General features: G+C 60.2%; 2 protein-coding genes across 11 annotated transcripts in view; both read right to left on the reverse strand.

Moving 5' to 3' along the window:
- LDB3 (LIM domain binding 3) overlaps positions 1–1536 on the reverse strand; it is a 60820-nt gene extending 59284 nt beyond the window's left edge. For 6 of the 9 annotated variants that reach the window (XM_057308746.1, XM_044386245.3, XM_044386243.3 and 3 more), the window contains exons 1-2: positions 1392–1501; positions 1185–1300 (exon numbers count right to left, since the gene is read on the reverse strand). In XM_057308746.1, coding sequence (XP_057164729.1) covers positions 1185–1277 — 93 coding nt within the window. In that variant the 5' untranslated portion in view covers positions 1278–1300; positions 1392–1501. Of the gene's footprint in view, positions 1–1184; positions 1301–1391 lie in introns of all 9 variants that reach the window. The other 3 variants (XM_057308744.1, XM_057308747.1, XM_044386246.3) reach the window with 2 other exon arrangements.
- Positions 1537–3928: 2392 nt separating this feature from the next.
- On the reverse strand, positions 3929–15049 carry OPN4 (opsin 4). Of its 2 annotated transcripts, none has more exons than XM_057308566.1 (10): positions 14921–15049; positions 13360–13505; positions 11761–11894; positions 11232–11435; positions 10425–10596; positions 9809–9973; positions 8778–8885; positions 7656–7836; positions 6330–6473; positions 3929–4344 (listed from the first exon to the last, which is right to left on the reverse strand). In XM_057308566.1, the coding sequence occupies exons 1-10, from the start codon at positions 15047–15049 to the stop codon at positions 4306–4308; spliced, it is 1422 nt and encodes a 473-aa protein (XP_057164549.1). In that variant the 3' UTR covers positions 3929–4305. The 2 variants fall into 2 exon arrangements, with proteins under 2 accessions (XP_057164549.1, XP_057164548.1); XM_057308565.1 differs by having other exon boundaries at positions 13327–13505.
- Between the last annotated feature and the right edge of the window lie 1605 nt (positions 15050–16654).

The following is a 16654-nucleotide window of genomic DNA, read 5'->3' on the forward strand; positions in this document are numbered from 1 at the left end:
CCCAGGCCTACGGCAGATCTCTGCTGCCCTGAAGAAGAAACTGCCTCCCTGGCCCATCCATCACCCACCAGTGACAGCCTAGAGCCTCAGGCTGCCCCTCGTGCCCACAGCAGCAGAGCAGGGCGTTCAGCCCCAGGCCGACCCCAACAGGCAGGGCTTGTCTTTGCCCTCCCACACCTCACAGTCCACCCTGAGCTGCAGGGTCTTCACCCCAACTCTGCCAGACTTGCTGGGGGGTCGCTCGACAAGTGTTACCTCAGTGCCTACCATGTTCTAGACACCGCGCTGGGTGCTGGAGACACGGCAGTGGTTAAGATAAAGCTTCCTCTCAAGCGGACCTAGCTAATCACCTCTCTGGGCTTGAGTGTTTCTGGCTGGGCAATGGAGCCACTCAGACAATCTCCAGTGATCTGTGACACCGCCAGCAGGCTGTTCCCTGATCATAGACACTGCAGAACATATGGGCCATTTCCCCAGGTGAGCGTGGGGAATGAGATGTCAGACAGGCAGAGCAGCTGTGGCTGGATGGGCAGGGGCTTGGCCAGGTGAGGGAGGAAGCGGGTAGGAGATCCCCAGCAGGCCCTGGAAAGGGGGCGGTAGTGGAGGTGAGACTGTTACCTTGGGCCTGGGATGGAGTGGGGGCTGGAGCCCAGTTACCTGCCCTGCGCAGCCCAGCCCTGAGCCCTGACAGCAGGGCAGCTGAAGTCATCAGTCTGTCCACCCGTCTACCTGCCAGCCTGTCACCTGCCCTCTCCATGCACGAGTGCTCTCTCCCCAAAGCCGCTGCCCACTTCCATGGAGATGTTCCAGGCTCGGGGGCACCCTGGGCTCACCCCACCCCAGGGAAGGGCTTAAGAAGGCTCTAACTATACTCTGTCCACCTGCCTGCCTACCCAGCAAACTTGGCATTTCCTTCTTGGCTCAAAACACCCACCGCTTGCCCATGTTTCACACTCACGGCAGGTTGGCGAGCTCAGGCGGACAACATCTACGGCCGAAACCAGGGGTCTGTGGCCGGCAGTATCCAGTGGGAGCCAGTCCCAGCCCCCAGACTGGGGATGGGGCATGCTCTGCTTTCCAAGAGCCTCAGGGAGGACAGCGGAGGGATGGAGGGATGCACACACCCTCCCCTGAGGGTGCCCCACCCCTGCGGGTGCCAGGCTGTGCGGGCAGAGCGCACTCACCCGGGAGATAGTGAGCGGCATGTTGAAGTCCTTGCCCCCCTGGAGACGGAAGCCCCAGGGCCCGGGCCCGGTCAGGGTCACGCTGTAAGACATGCTTGTGCTGACAGCGGCAGCCTCTGTGGATGAGAGAAAAGAGGGGTGAGAGGGCCCTCAGGCACCCACCTCCCCAGCCTATACCTGGACCCCTACCCCGACCCCCAGCCTTGCCTGCTCCGTCCCTTGCTGTCTGGCCAGCCCGTGTGGAGCTCCTGAGAGGCTCCTAAGAATAGCTGGGAACGAATGCCATCGACACTGATATCTGCCCTCTGCTGCACCCATAAATGGACTGTAACCCTACACTCCGCCCGCCCGCAGCCTCCCACCGTGACTCACACGGCTAATATTGCCCCTGGGGAGGGGTGCCCAGCACGCAGCACCCCCCAGGGGGCAGGATAGGGGACTGGCCAGATTAGTGATAATGCTCTCTCCTCCTTGCTCTCCTCTCCTTGCTCCCTCTGCCCTTCGGAAAGTCCAGATGTGTGCTCTCTCTGCCCTGCTCAACCCCCACCCCTTTGCCCAGAAGCCTGTGGCTGAGCTCCTTCCGGCAGGGGCTTTGCAATTTGCTGTCTTCCTGCCCTGTGCTCCCTGGTGAGGACTCTGAGGTTGTAGCTCACCCGGCAGGAAGCCTGGGACCAAGCCGAGCCTCCAGCTGCCCTGGACAGAGCTTCTGCTCAGGAGGCTAGCAGTTGGGCGAGGGCTGTCCAGCTGTAAAAACGGTCATAATAATAGCAGGAGCTCTGGTCATGGCCAAGCTCAGCTCCGGGTCCCTCATGCCATTATCCCCTCAGACCCTGAGAGGCTGCCACCTCAACCTGTAGCAACCAGGGCTCAGAGAAGTTAAGTGACTTCTCCAAGGTCACACAGGGAGTGGACCCAGGCCACACTGGAGCACCTGAATGGTGCTCATTCCTATTGGACTTGTGCCAGATAATGGGTTCCCAGTGACGCAGGCACTTTCCATTGCCCAGACCAGGCATGGGAGTGAAGGGCACAGGGTCCTGGCCTAGGGTCTGAAAGCAGGTCTGAGGCAGGCCTGCACCTTCCAGACCCTGTAGGGGCCCGGAGGTTATTCCTGGTTCTCCTGTCTCATTTGTGCCCTGGAAAACTTGACAGCAGCATGGAAAGCTCCAGCTGCCAATGTTGCATGCCAGGTCCCCATGCCCTTTGCACTGGAATGGCAGGGGGCAGGGAAGAGGGGAGGAGATGCCATTTGCTCAGCTGCTGGGACATGGGGCCAGAAGGCATAAGGACGGGGAAGTGCGTGCAGTGTGTTCAGCTCATAACCCAGAGACAGTGTGTTCTGGGTGGGGGCCTGGGGGCCTAGGCCCCTCAGGACTCCAGCCAGTGTGGCCTATGGGCCAAGATACCTCCAGAAGCCCTTCCTCAGAAGAAACCTTGGGCCCCATGTGGTCTGGAGACAATTCGAGGCCATCCTGGCTCTGGCTGGAGAAACTGAGGCTCAAGGAAGGTGAAGGTGGCTGGGCTGGCTGCTCTTTGGCCCTCCAGGAAGGCTCTAGCCTAAGCTGGGCCCTGAGGACTCAGTGCAGGCCTGGGTATGAGTAATTTCCCAGCCACCAGCACCCCACCCGATGCCCTGGGCCTGGCCCATACAACATGCGAGCTAGGAGTCCCCACATCACAGGGCCATTTGGTAAATTGCCCAAGTTCACAAAAATATCAAGTGGAAGAAGTCAAGGGGGGACCTGTATTCTCTCACCCACTGTACCACTTCTTCTGCTGTGTATCATACAGCCCAGTCTGTCGCCCGCTACCCAGGCCTGGCCCAGAAAGCCAGCCACTCATGGCCAGCACCCCACCCTCCCCCATACCAGCCCCTGCCCCGCCCCCAGGCCCTATCCCAGCCCTCCCCACCTCCAGTTTTCCCCCCCTTTCCTGGGAAGGGTCTGTCCTGCCAAGCTGGAGAGCGTCCAGCAGCAAGTATGACCAGTGTGGGCAAAGAAAGGCTCCGGTCCCATAGTGGGAGGGGAAGCCCCGGGCTAGGCAGTACCTGGAGCTGCAGGGCTCTCTCTGGACTCTGGCAGCCACACTGCCTGATGCTGCCTCTGGGGAGAGGGAGGGGGAGTGGGAAGGATGCTCTTAAAGGGGAAGGCCAGCCTCCCTCCAACTGCCTCCCCTGGGAGACCGGAAGCCAGCAGAGAGCAGCTGGTCTGCACAGGCTGGGCACAAACTGCTTCCTGATAACAGCAGCTTATTGGGGAGTGGGGACGGGGGCAAGCCTGGTCTCTGTCCCTCCTCCACTCTGCCCCTCGCAGTTTGAGATGGAGGCTTCAGCAGTGAGAGTTGCTAGGTAGGGGACAGAGCAAGGGGAGAAAGAAAGGCCGCTATAGGCATCGGACGTCAGGCCCTGGGTCTCTCCCCCATCGCCACACCCATAGGTAAAGACCATGCTTGTCTGAGGAGAACTTCTCTGCTTTTTATTTTCCTGTATGCTGTCAGAGCCATACAGCCCCAGGATGGACTTGGACCACTGATGTGAGACGGACCACAGGTGCAAAGCGTGCACGCGTGTGCCTGGTGCGTGCAAGTATGTTGATACAGGAGAGTGTGCACGAGCGTGTGGGCCATGGCAGACACAGTCCTCAGGAAGCAGGGACGCGGGAGAGAGGGGAACAGCAGTTTCCGGCGCATGAAGGTCTGTGTTCGGCTTCGCATGCTGGCTGCGGGGATGCCGTGCTGGCCCGGCCGTGTCAGTGAAAGGCCCAGACTGGGTGCAGAGGCAGCTCAGAATTAACCGGTGTGTCCCATGGAGCTGTGGCCATTGTCAACGCCTGGACAATCATGTCACGCAGCATTTGAGGAGAGGCGGCCGACTCCAGGCAGCAGGAGGGCCTGGGCTCCCACGCTTGAGGCTGAACCTGGGGGACAGGCTGTTGAGATGTGAAGTGGGTGCAGAGCACCTGCAGGGCCGGAGTTTTGTGGTGTGGGGCCATGAATCCAGCACAGCATGGGTGACAGGGCCACTTCCAAAGCCGGCTTATGGGGTCATCCTGGGTCTGTGTGTCTGAGGGGGAGGTGAAGGGGCTGGATGTGTCCCAGAAGAAAAGGGGAGCCGATGGGCACCCTACATCCTGGGGTTCAGGCTGGGGAGCAGCCCCTTGGTCTGAAAGCAAATAGCACACGTCTCTTTAGCCCAAGGAGTGTCCCACTGGAAGCAGTCTCCCAATGACCCTCCACGTATAGGGTCACTGGGCGGTGAAGGGAGGTTGCCTGGAGGGGCCACGTGGGGTCCTGGCTGGGGGATGGGCCTTCTCTGAGTCCCCAGGCAATATGGCCTGGAGGATGGAGCCGGCCATGTCTAAGGCCACTGGCAGGACACCCTCCTGGGTTGTCTCCCAGGCTATCAGATTCCTACAGTCGGGCCGGACTGAGCTCCCTCTGCCCCTACTTCCTCCACTCCTCCTGGGGCCCCAGCACCCCCCACCTGCTGCCTTCAATACCTCATTTCTTGCCTGTCCTAAAGCACCAACTTCCTCCTGGCTCATCCCATTCAACCTGAGCTTCCCCAGCCACTGCAGAAAGGCCCCACCACCCTGCGAGGCTGACGGAGCCCACCGCAGGGCCCCCACCCAATCCTCCCTCCCACGGCTCCCTGCTCCCCCGGCTCATACTGCTCAGGTCAACACCTGATTGGGCCTCCCCACAGTCCAACCACCTCCTTCCCTTCTTTTCTTCTCTTATGTCCCCACCACCAGCTCCCAGAGTCCCTCTGGCTGCTCCCAGGTCACAGAGCAACATTCTGTTCCAGGACACACCAAGCCCCCCCAGTGCCCCCCTGCCGCATTCACACAGGGTGTTTCCTCAGCCTGGACCGCTCAACATGACCCCCACGCTGCCTGGCAATCCTTGCTTCACCTCCACCTTCCCTGGGGAGCCCTCAGGGACTTGCCTCTTCTTTCAGCACCTTGTGTGCTGATACCTCGATGGCAGTGCTTATCACACGTGTTAGGTGATGGCTGATGTGCTGTCCCTCTCTGCCCTGTGCCACAGCCCAGCCCAGTATTCCCTCCAGGACGGGCACAGTGCCTTTCATCATGGCCCCACCAGCCCCGGGGGGCGATGCCCATCTCTGTCCTGGCCTCTGTGGCCATACACAGTGCCCAGGCTCAGGGCTGGGGAGTGAGTCTTCCCTGGGGCTGGAGCAGCAGGGGAGCGGTGCTCCCCAGGAGAGGCAGGGGCTCCCCAGCTGGAGGGAACAGCCCAGGTCGCCCCCTCTCTGGGATGCCCAGGGAACAGCCCCTGGGGAAGTAAGGCAGGACATGGTCGTGGGCTCACTGGGGAAGCCCAAGAGAGCCCAGGAGCTGGGGGTGTTGTGCGGGTGTGAACGGAGGGGCTGGGTGGGGAGCTGTCGGCTGAGGGGGGAGGGGGAAGGGTAGCCTTGGAGCCTGTGCACACGGCATTTCCAGCGTTCCAGAGTATGGTCTTCTCTAATCGCCATCGACATTCCGTTCCATAGGCACTTGGGCTGACAGCTGGCCTTCTTTTAATAGCCACAAGTATTCTGGGTGACATCCTAATCTCAGGGCATTCGCTGCGAGCACATACACAGCTCGCGGCACCCCCCCCCCCAGGTACCTCCAGCCTCCAATCACGCAGAGAGGTACACACCACCCACACTCGGTCCCACGCAGTTAGAGCAGACATGTTGGGGCACACTCAGTCCTGTGCCCTGTGGTGTCACAGGGACGAGAGCATGTGCAGGCCACATGGTCACACACAGGCACAAGTCATACTGCCCTGACTCACTGCGCACGCGTCCTGCTCACACACACACACATGCCGTATGTTCCTCACAGCACAGCAGAGCCACCACCGCTTGCCATGTATGTGCGTAGGCAGGGTCACAACAATCACACGGACACTCTCAGGTGCGCCACAGACCTCACTCAGGCCTGCTCAGAGCATCATGGAGTCACAGAGACCCCCAGGCACCCCAAACAGGCAAGGGTCACCTGGGTGGGGAAGGAGTGATTCCCAGAGGGCACTGGGCTTGCCCACAAGAACAGCTTCCCTTTCCTGGCCACTCCCTGGGCTACTCGCCCCTTGTCCCCACCCCTGTATGGATTGGCAGGTGCCAGGCCCAATCACCTTCCCAGGAGTCTCTGCTTCCTGCCCCTGGGGCCTGAGAGGGGCCTTGGCTTCCATGTCCTCCAGGCCCTGACTGCAGGGGAAGCGTCCGCTCACTTGCTGGGTAGCCCCCCACACGGCCGCTGCCTCCGTGTCCATCCAGCCCTGGGGAAGGTGGGAGAGTCACTGTGAGGTGAGAGGGACATTCCGAAGTCCCGCTCCTGCCCTCTTCCCCAGCCAAGACTGTCTCCATCCTCCACACAGGAGGTCACTGCAATGAGGTCCATGACACTGTAGGCTCTCTGGTCACCAAATCCCTACAAACTGTGAGTGCCCATGCTAGTGTGTGTGTGTGTGTGTGTGTGTGTGTGTGTGTGTGTGTGTGTGTGCCTTCTAAGCATGTAGGATGGGTCCGTCTTCATGAGGGTCTAGGCCTCTGTTGACAGATACCATTCACTCCTTGATGTCATTCACTATGTGTGGTTCAGGGAAAGGATCTCTGACAGCTCCTCCCTCAGCTCCTCCACTGAGACCCCCCAGGGATGGGAGCAGTGGGAAGAGGCCAGTGGAGATTCTTGGTGAGGCCCAGCGTGGGCCCTGTAGTTACAATGATGGAGGAGCCCAGGTGTGGCTGGGGACACGAGGCCACAGCACAGAGAGCTCTCCTGGGGACATTAGGGGGCATCACAGCCCCGGGCCCCAAAGAGGGGCTGGCAGGCCAGTAGCTCCTAGGGCTAACAACAACTGTGGGGTCAGCACCCACTCATGTGCACCCTAGCCATGTAGAGACAACTGCTTTCCCTTTTAGAGAAGAACACAGAGGCTCAGAGGGGGTGAGTGACCTTCCCACGCTCACACAGTGAGGCTGTGGTAGAACCGAGGCTTGAACTCAGGTCCCCCAACTCCGGGGCCAATACTCCTTCCACTGCATCCTGTGGGATCCTCAAGGCTTCCAGGAGGAGGGGCTTAATGCTAAGAACAAAGGGCCCTGAAGCAGCTCCTGCCTGTCTCTCAGGCGGCCCATCTAGGGCTAGAAATGCCTGTCCTTTCGTGGCTCTAAGCCGCTGGAATACTGCCAGCGTGGAAGAGAGATGACCTGGCGTTGGAAGATGCATCAGTCCTGGCCCTGCTACTGGGTGACCTTGGGCCAACCCACTGCCTCTCTGGCCCCAGGGCCCCTGCCTGTCAGGGGGGATGAGGCAAGGGAAGGCCATGGGGCAGTTGTGAAGGGCTCTTCCTGCCAGCGTCCCAGGGTTCTGAGGGTCCCTCGGTCTCAGAGGCCTGAGGCTGGCGTGGTTGAGGAAAGTAGGACGAGGTGCTGTCCTTGGGAGACCATCGCATCCTTACCACCTCACTCTCCAAGCCCAGGGACGCCTGGCGCTTCTGTCCGGAGATCCAGCTGAGGTCTGAGGCCTGGCTGCTCAGTGTGGAGCGGTGGGTGGAGCGGTAGCTGGCGTAGGGGCCACCGCGCTGGCCTGACACAGCCAGCAGCACCCCCAGGCAGGGCAGGTGCTGGGCAATGGCCATTCTGCAGGAAGAGAACATCTGGTTAGGGGGGTGGACGGGCAGACACCAGGATGGGTGTCTGGACAGACTGATGGGGGTGGATGGACAGACTGATACGGGGCTGATACGAGTGGACAGAAGGGGGAAATGGGGTGGTTCAGACACTGGGGTTATGAGGACAGACAAATGCTGGGGTGATGGGAATGGACAAAAAGACACTGGCAGTCATAGGAGGTGATGAGGAAGGACAGACAGATGCTGCGGTGAAAGAGACTGACGGGCTTATAGCCTTCGGGATGGACAGACAGGCAGTGGGGCCGTGGGCACAGAGGGTGGCAGGTTCGGCAAAGTGCTTGGTCTCAGCTCTCAAGGGGCTGGCCCAAGCCGCATCTCTTCCAGTGAGGACCAGGGACACTCCTGAGCAGCCTCTGAACCTGCAGCTGGCCTCAGCAGGGTGGCGAGTTACCGACACAACCAGGCAAGAGGAAGCACTGAAGGGCCCCTCGCGGGAGAGGCCAGCTGTGCTGGGAATCCATCAGCAGAGAGCGCTCTGGGCCAGAACCACCCCCGGGCCTCCACCAGGGCCCTCGAACCTCTCCTGACTGTGGTCTTTCCAGGACATTGGTGTCTGGGGGCTTCTTCTCTTTGCAGGGGGTATCACTGCTGACCGGCCATCCTGGCTGCCTTTTGGCCTTGGCTCCAAAAATCCCATAGGCAGGATTGGACACTGCCCAGGGAGCTCTGATGTCCCTCCCAGCTGATTCGCCCGGGAGAGTGGAGCGGCAAAGGGGGTCACACCAGCTCCAGACCCCAACCAGTACCACTTGCTACTCCCAGCTGCTAGAGGCCCCCACCAGTGCGTATACAAGAGACAGGAAAGATGGCCAGCCTCTGCCCCCATTCACTGCTTCAGGCCCTCCATGGCCTGGGGACCTGGGGCTGGGTCCTGGAGGAGGGCCGCACCTGTACTTGGGGTGGGTGATGGCGTAAATGATGGGGTTGTGGATGGCAGAAGCCTTGGCGATGACAGCAGGCACTGTATTCATGTAGGGAGTCAGGACGTGCGCGTACCTAGGACAGAGAAGCTGTGGCTCCCCCTGCCAGCTGGCCCTCCCAGAGACTCCACAGCCCACCCGCCCTCTCAGGAACCTTCTTCCTCTAGGCCAGGCCCTGTGGGGTGCAACCCAGCCTGGCCCAAACCAGCATGACCAAGCCAGCCTTATAAGAGGGACTGTAATGCCGGGAGAATTCTGATCTGAGGTGAGCAGAAACCTGGGGAGCCATTGAGGGAGGGTTGCTGAGAGGAAGATGAGCCAGGTTGGGGGGTTCCACCAGGTCCCATGATAGCTTGGAGCCTGTGCCGCTAGCAGGAAACCCTCCCCATCCCCATGGACTCTGGCCCTCTGGCCAGCTCCTCCCCCGTCCCATGCAACCCTGAGGCCCACTGCTCCCCTGGCTCTCTTAGAGTGACCACAAGACAGCCTTACCGGGGACCAGGCCCTTCCTGCACAAGGAGGTCTCATACCCAAATACTTCCCAGGATGAATAACTCTCACTGCTTCAAAGTGCTTCTGAAGTCTGGCCTATGTCCTCGTCGCTGCAGACATCAAGTCCCCAGACTCTAGCCATGAAGGGCTGGCAGGCAGGAGGTGAGCGGCACCCCTGGCCGTGTGCCCACAGCCCCCGTGAAGAGGGAGCCAGAACCTCAAGGAGAGTCTTATGTTCCCGTGGGATCTGGCAGGACCTGGGAGTCCCTGCAGGCCCTCAGGCCAAATCCAACATGGCCCAGAACTCCCCCAGCATGTGTCCCAGTGCCTCGAGGAAGTGGCAGGGACATTTCCTGCAGGGAACCTTGCTGCCACCCAAGGGAGAATGAATGAATGGCTGTGAGGCTGGCTCAGGCTTGGGCTGGGGAGGGAGAGGTCAACCCAGGGTCCCCTTACCCTCTTCCCTCCCCCTCCAGCCCCTGTCCCAGCCCCTTGGGCACTGCTCACCCAGCAAAGCCCATCAGGGCCACAGTGGAGTAGGGGGCCCAGGAGAGCACGAAGAGAAGGATGACCAGCAGCTCAATCTTGGCCATTTTCCACTCTCTCTGTAGCCGCTGCCGTTGTCGAGGGGACCTAACACCGCCCTCGCAGGCCCTGAAAGTCTGGAGAGCCCTAGCACGGGCACAAAGTCCAAGTCTGACCCCACTCTGGTAACAGTGAGGGCCACGGTCATGGCTGCCATGGGGGAGGCTCCCTGGACCTGGCTGTTCTCTCCAGTGCAGGAAGCCCTGACTCCCAGGAAGTTCTCCATTACATCCAGCCTAAGCTGCCTCCCTGTGGTTCCATCTGTGGTGTCTTCTCTAGCCCGTAGACCTCCTGATCAAGCCTAAAGGGCCCCTCCTCAGAAGCCCCTGTCTCCTGAGACTTCTCTAGGCACCCAGGTTGTGCTGGTCTCTAGGCACCTCACCCGCTAAGCACAAGGGCTCAGCTTGTCTTTGCCTATCTGGAGCTGAGAATGTCCTGGGGAGGGTGCAGTGTGAGCCTGGGGGGAGGGTAGGGACAGCCCTGGCAAAGGGGTGTGGCCACCCTCCCATCCAGCCCCTCCTCCGCACCCAGCTCTTACTGGCCTGTCTCCCGGATGGCCTTGAAGATGAAGACGTAGCAGTAGATGATGACCAGCAGGGGGAGCAAGAACACGAAGCAGAAGAGCAGCATGGTGTAGGCTCGCACTGACGGCGTGAAGCTCAGGTAGTCCCAGGAGCAAGAGGTCAGCAGCCCCTCGGGCACGTAGGCGCCTGGGAGCCAGGAGTAGAGCTCAGCCTTTGGGGCAGCATACTCGAGGCTCCTCATCTAGCAGGGGCTTTGGATGTGGGGTTCGAGCTCCCTGAACACTGGTCCCCACTCAGCCCTGCCCAGGGCAGTGAGGAAGCCAGGGCTTGTGGAGGGGAGCTTTTCCAGCCAGTTCTAGCAGGCAAAGCACCCTGCTGCCCATTTTTGCCAGGTTGGAACTGAGACCTCCACTGAACATAGCCCCAGGGTCTAATTCCTCCAGATTTGGGCCAGGTTTTCGGTCCTGCCACAGAAAGGTGGGTGCCTCGCTGCTAAGTCTCCTACTTGCTCAAGCCTACACCCCGAGGCCTGCCTGACACTACAGCTGAGCATCAGATGCCCCCGTCACTTCCCGCCGCCCAGGAACCATGTGGTCTTCCCCGGTATTGGGGATGGGAGCCCAGGTCATCCTCTGATTGCTGGTGGTGCTACCTCAGTTTCCCCTGCTGCTGGTCACGCCCCCTGAATATCCGTCTGCCTTGAGGCTCGAGCACTCCTTTGGCCCCTCCTGCCAGCTGGCCAGCCCAAGTCTACCTGCCTGCCCTTGCACGTGCCCCGCCCAGCTCATCCTCCTCTCTCCCGATTCCCCCAGTCCACTTACTCCAGCCAAAGAAGGGCGGCAGACTCCAGGCCAGGGCATAGAGCCAGACGCCCGCCAGGACAAGCGCCGCCCGCCTCTTGGACACCACCCCGATGGTGGCCAGCGGGTGCGTGATCACCAGGTAGCGGTCCAGAGCGATGGCCGTCAGGGTGATCATGGACGTGATGCCGAAGACAGCCCCACAGAAGGCATAGAACTCGCAGCCTGTGGGCACAGCTCCCTGGCCTCAGACCGCGGCAGGAGCCCGAGAGGTACCCCAGGGGAGGGAGGGTCTGGGGATGACACATACCCAGCTCCTGCCTTCACCTCTCCAGAAGAGCAGCCCTGAGCCCCTCTCCACTCTGGCTCCTTGGCACATCTGGCCCAGAAGCTGAGTCTTCCCTCTTGCTCACTCACGGGCTCCAGGGCGGCCACCCACCCTCCGCCCAGGAAGAGCCAATCACCTCTCATCCGAGGCCAGCCTCCACGGTGGGCATCCGGGCCACAACCCTCCTCCTCCCTCCAGCAGAAGGGACCCCGGAAGGTCTACCTGCCTCCCCGAAGAGCCACCGCTTATGGAGACTGCTGGCGAAGAAGACAGGGGCCTGCGTGAAGGACATGAGAAAGTCGCTGACCGCGAGGTTGATGATGAACACGTTGGACGGCGTCCTGAGGCCTCTGGTCCTGTGAAGGGTCGGAAGCTGTCAGGACGTGCTGCACACACGCACACCGGCACAAGCCACAGGGCCGCCACCCGTGCTGCTGCCCGGCAAGCACTAGCCAGATGACTCTAGAGCCTGACTGCATGGGCTGAGAGTGAGGCCCCCACCAGGCAGCAACTCTTGCCTCCTGTGGACAGCAATCCCGCCCCAGAGTGCCCTGCGCCCAGCCCTAGCTGGCTTTAGGACACGTCTGTTTCCTCCTCTCGCCCTCGGGATCCCCTCTGCATGGCCCGCACTCTCTCCTTGGACACACCCCTCCTTCCTCTGCACCCCTCCAGGCCAGTTCTCCCTCCTGCGTGCTCAGCCGTGCCTTCCCAAGAGCTCGTCTCACCTCCTTCCTCCCCAGCTGTCCTCCTTGCCCCCTTCGTCAGTATCTCTACAGTCTTCACACTCAGGGTTGGCCCAGGGCAGGGGACAGACAGGTGTGCCCCACAGGCCAGGCACTTTCACTAACTCCTCTCCCGTAATCATCCATCTTTGCATCTACCCCTCCCTCTTTTCCAGATGGGAATGCTGAGGCTCCCACCCGTGAGGTGGCTTGCTCCAGATAACAAGACTCAGTAAGCGGCATTGCCAGGATTCAAACACTTATTTGACGGGCACCGCACAGACATAAACTTGCACAATCACACATCGACTCTATGAAGTAAATCACAACCCCAGTTTGCAGACGAGAAAAATGGACCTACAGGGACGCCTGGGTGGCTCAGTCGGTTAAGTGTCTACATTCAGCTCAGGTCATGATCCCAGAGTCCTGGGATCGAGTCCCGCATGGGGTTCCCTGCTCAATGGGTAGCCTGCTTCTCCCTTTCCCTCTGCCTCTCCACCCCACTCATGCTCTTGCTCTCTCTTTCTCAAATAAATAAGTTTAAAAAAAAAAATAGAAAAGAAAAATGGATCCACAGAGAATAAGTGACTTGCCCAAAGTCAGTTCTGCTAATAGGCAAGGTAGTAGGGTCAGGGATTCACCTCTTCACCTGCCTGTCTCAGCCACTCAGCCCAAGAATGGGGCAGGTGGGGAAGGAAGCTGGGTGTTGGCAAGGGTGTTTGCTGAGGGTCTTGAGGACTCAGGACCCTGTTGTCAGGGCTGCTTGTCGAGGCAGAGGGACATGCCCATGGGGGCAGGTGACGTGGAGGTGAGCTGAGAGCAGGGCAGAATGGGCAGACGTGTGTGAGTTGCAGGGACATTCATCCTACACGTGTGCCTGGGGTCCAATTGGCATGCGCCACTCAAGTTGCCCTGGACTATTTTTTGGCCCCTTCCCTAAGCTAGAAGATGGAGGCCTGTCCTGAGACCACTGAAGGCTTGGCAGTGGCGTCCCCATCCAAGCTCAACTGCCCTGGAGAGCTGGCGACAGCTTTGCTGTCCCGTCTCTGCATGGCTGGCTGCCCGCGGTGCCCACGCCCTAGTCCCTCCAACCAGGCACCTGCAGAAGGTATAGATGACCATCAGATTGCCCAGCATCCCCGTGAGCCCCACCAGCAGGATCACTGTGCCCAGGGTGTAGTGGGCGTAGTCCGGAACATCCACCGTTGGGAAGGGGACCCAGGCAGCAGCCCGAGCCCCGGCTGCCTATGGAGAGACAGAGAAACAAGAGCATCACATTATCCTATCATCTGGAATAACCCTGAGAACGAAAGGTTAAGGTTCCCAGTAAGGAAACAGGCTCAGAGTGGCACAGCCACTTGCCCACACTGCTAGGAAGTGGCAGAACCACAGTGGAAACACAGGTCTCTCTAAAGTCAAGCCCGAGCTCCTGCACTGTAGCACAGAGGCATGGGGCTTCTAGGATCACCTGTTGGAGGCTGGATGGACAGACAGACACATGTCTGACAAGGAGGGCCATTTCCTTGGGGAGAAGGCAGAACCATCCCCTCAGGGCTTCCTAACCACTGTATGGGCCCTGACGGAAGCACTCAAGGCAGTTAGCAATGGTATTCCAGGCCCTGCAGACTCTGGGGTGGTGGAGCTGGGTGGAACCCCTTTCCTCAGGAGCCCCACCCCCTCCCCAGCCTCAAAGAAGAGGTTGTACTCCCCCACAGCATAAGTGGGGAGCGCTGACCTTGATACCAACATGAGACGGGGGAAAAGAATTCCCCTTTAAAAGGAAAGCTTAGGGGGCCCCTGGCTGGTGGAAGTCGGTTGAGCGTCCGACTCGTGATTTTGGCTCAGGTCACGATCTCAGGGTTGTGAGGTTGAGCCCCGAGTTGGGCTCTGCACTCAGCAGGGACACTGCTTGAGACTCTCTCTCTCCCTCTCCCTCTGCCCCTCCCTGCTCTCTCCAATAAATAAATACATCTTAAATAAATAAACTTAAAAAAGAAAAAAGAAAGCTTAGGTCCCCCAGGGTCATTACAGGGAGGTTGTGACGCCATGTGGCCAGCAGAAAGGGCTTTAAAGAACCCTCTGCCCCAGCTCCTTTCCTGGAAAAGAGGGCAATTTAGTCTCTGTCTTGCCTCCTATAGCTACGGAGCCTTCCCGTCCTATCCAGGATGTAGGCCAGCATCCCCGGGTCCTCAGGGCACCCACAGTCCTCCCCGGTTAACAGTGGGTTTGGTGCGGTATGACCCTGGGGCCCTGGCCAGAATATCAGGCAGCGGAGGGCACCCACCCCCTCACTCTGGGCTGGACAATCCAGAGGCCTCGGGTGTGCCTGCCTCCCTGCAAGTCTCTGCGGGTTATCCAACCACCCTCGGAAGAGAATGGATGCAGCCAAGGGCAGGTCCGGGCCATTCCAGGCCCTTGTCCTTTAGGGTTGGCCTTTCTGTTCCTCGGATGCTCTCCGTGGGGAAAGACATGGCCCACACTCTCCTCTGTTGACCTCTTCGTGGAAGACAGGCCCAGAGAGCTCCAGTAACACGCCTGAGGGCTCACAGAGGAGCTCAGGCCTTTTCTATCTCCCTGTCAAAGCCCCTGGGTGTCCCCAGCAGGGAGGCCAGGGTCGGGAGGGAAGGCTCTGTGTGCGCACACACTGGCCCCAGGCTTACCGTGGGGCTGACGGGCAGAGCTTGGCCCGGGCTGGAGGTGCTGCTCCGGGAGCTGTCCCACCTGCTGGGTGAGGCTGGGGTGTCCACGCAGCTAGGCTCCTGGGCTCTGGGTCCCGAAGGAGGGTTCATCCTGAGGTGGGGTAGTCCTTTCTCGAGCCCACCGAGAAGTCGAGGGCACGGGGAGTCAGGATATTAGCCGTGCCCAGCCTCCCAAACTTCCTCCGACCTCAGCACTCCTGTCTGGTCTGCCGGCCGCCCGTCCCTGCGTCCTGCGTGGACCCAGCCTGGAGCTACTCTTGGGGCTGGTGACTGCTGTGTCCAGTGAAGCACAAAGGAACGAGTGTCACAGCTATGGCGACTCACAGCCACAGGGTCTGTCCCCACCTTTAAGTAGCAGAGCTGGGAGTGCACATGCCCAGTTGCTCAGTACTGCGGGCTCCCTCAGACACAGGTCCCTGGGTGTCTGTCCACAGAAGGTCTGATGATGGCGGCACGCATGTGTGAAAGTGTGTGTGTGTGTGTGTGCACAAGAGTAGGAGAGCGTGTGTCAGTGTGAATGTGTGTGTGTGTGTGTGTGTGTGTGTGTATTCTGCCATGCTTAGGCTCCTAGACATTGGGCAGAAGGCTTTGTCCTCCCCTCTGACAAGGCTCTCTTTCTCCCCCGAGCTCATCAGGAACAGCCTCTGCTGCCCTCAGTAACCCCCACGGCTGTCCAGGGGCAGCTTCCCCCTTTCCATGGGGCGCCTGGCCCCCAGTTCAGCCCGCACGAGTCCATCCCATCTTCACAGCCACCCCCGCAGAGCCAACCTGGTCACCCATTGTGCAGACGGAGAAGCTAAAAGGATGTGCTCCACGGGCAGCCTCAGCCTTCAAGGACACAGTGTTTAACTGTCCCCTGGGGGCAACACCACTGCCCAAGCTGTCCTACTTACAAGTCACGGGTCCGAGGTGGGGGAGCCCTTGGCCTTCCGTCACTCTCCTCAGACCTCGCAGGTGTCCAGCTGCATCCCCCACAAACCCAGGGCCCCACTTCTGCTGCTCTGCCCGTCAGGTCTCTCTCCAGGCCTGCCTCAGAGTGGGACCCAGCCTTTTCATGCACATCCTGGCTTCCCTGTCGACAGTCTCAGGGGCCCCGCTCCCTCTCAGGAATCAGCACAGGGACAAACAGGGAAGGGGGCCTCCAACCCTTCACAGTTCCCATCCTGGCTAGTGCCCACTCCCTTGAAGGAGGGCCTGGCATCTTTTCCTCTCCTAGTCCAGTAGCTGAGGGCAGGCGAATGTTCAAGGCTAGCCTCTGGCTCTGGGGGTTTCTGTGGCACACACATGTTATCATCCCTCCACCCTGCCCCCAACCTGCCACGGTAGCCAGTAGACGTTGAGGGTCCCCACCTCCCACCCCCCAGCCAGCCTTCCCAGTTCACCCGCAGGGGTTCTAGCACCTTGATTTTTTGTTACCTCTCCCCAGAGGCTGCTTGTGAAAGGATGGCCTGAGTCTTGGGTGGGTAGTGGTGTCAGCTGGCTGCCCGGCCAGGCTCTGGGTTCCCCTGGACCAGCCCGAGCCGCCCTTCTGTTCAGCATGGCCTAGGAGTCATGCGCAATCCCGCTCACTCCCCCTGCACATACACACCCACAGTGCTGGGAGATCTGAAGGGGTTGAGTGTGCACTGTGGTACCCGGAGCCCTCGCCTCCAGTTCTGCATGGCCTGTTCCTCGCATCTCACCGGCCTACCTGCA

Source organism: Ursus arctos, unplaced genomic scaffold, assembly GCF_023065955.2.
Source record: "Ursus arctos isolate Adak ecotype North America unplaced genomic scaffold, UrsArc2.0 scaffold_7, whole genome shotgun sequence".
Taxonomy (NCBI): domain Eukaryota; kingdom Metazoa; phylum Chordata; class Mammalia; order Carnivora; family Ursidae; genus Ursus; species Ursus arctos.

Bases quoted from the DNA above. Each gene is read 5' to 3' on its own strand.
- OPN4 (XM_057308565.1), bottom strand. From the start codon at position 15,049: ATGAACCCTCCTTCGGGACCCAGAGCCCAGGAGCCTAGCTGCGTGGAC. The intron at 9,974-10,424 runs GTAAGAGCTGGG...TGCCCGTGCTAG, and splicing joins GCCATCCGGGAGACAGGCCA to GGCTCTCCAGACTTTCAGGG. The intron at 7,837-8,777 runs GTGCGGCCCTCC...CTCTTCCTGCAG, and splicing joins ATCACCCACCCCAAGTACAG to AATGGCCATTGCCCAGCACC.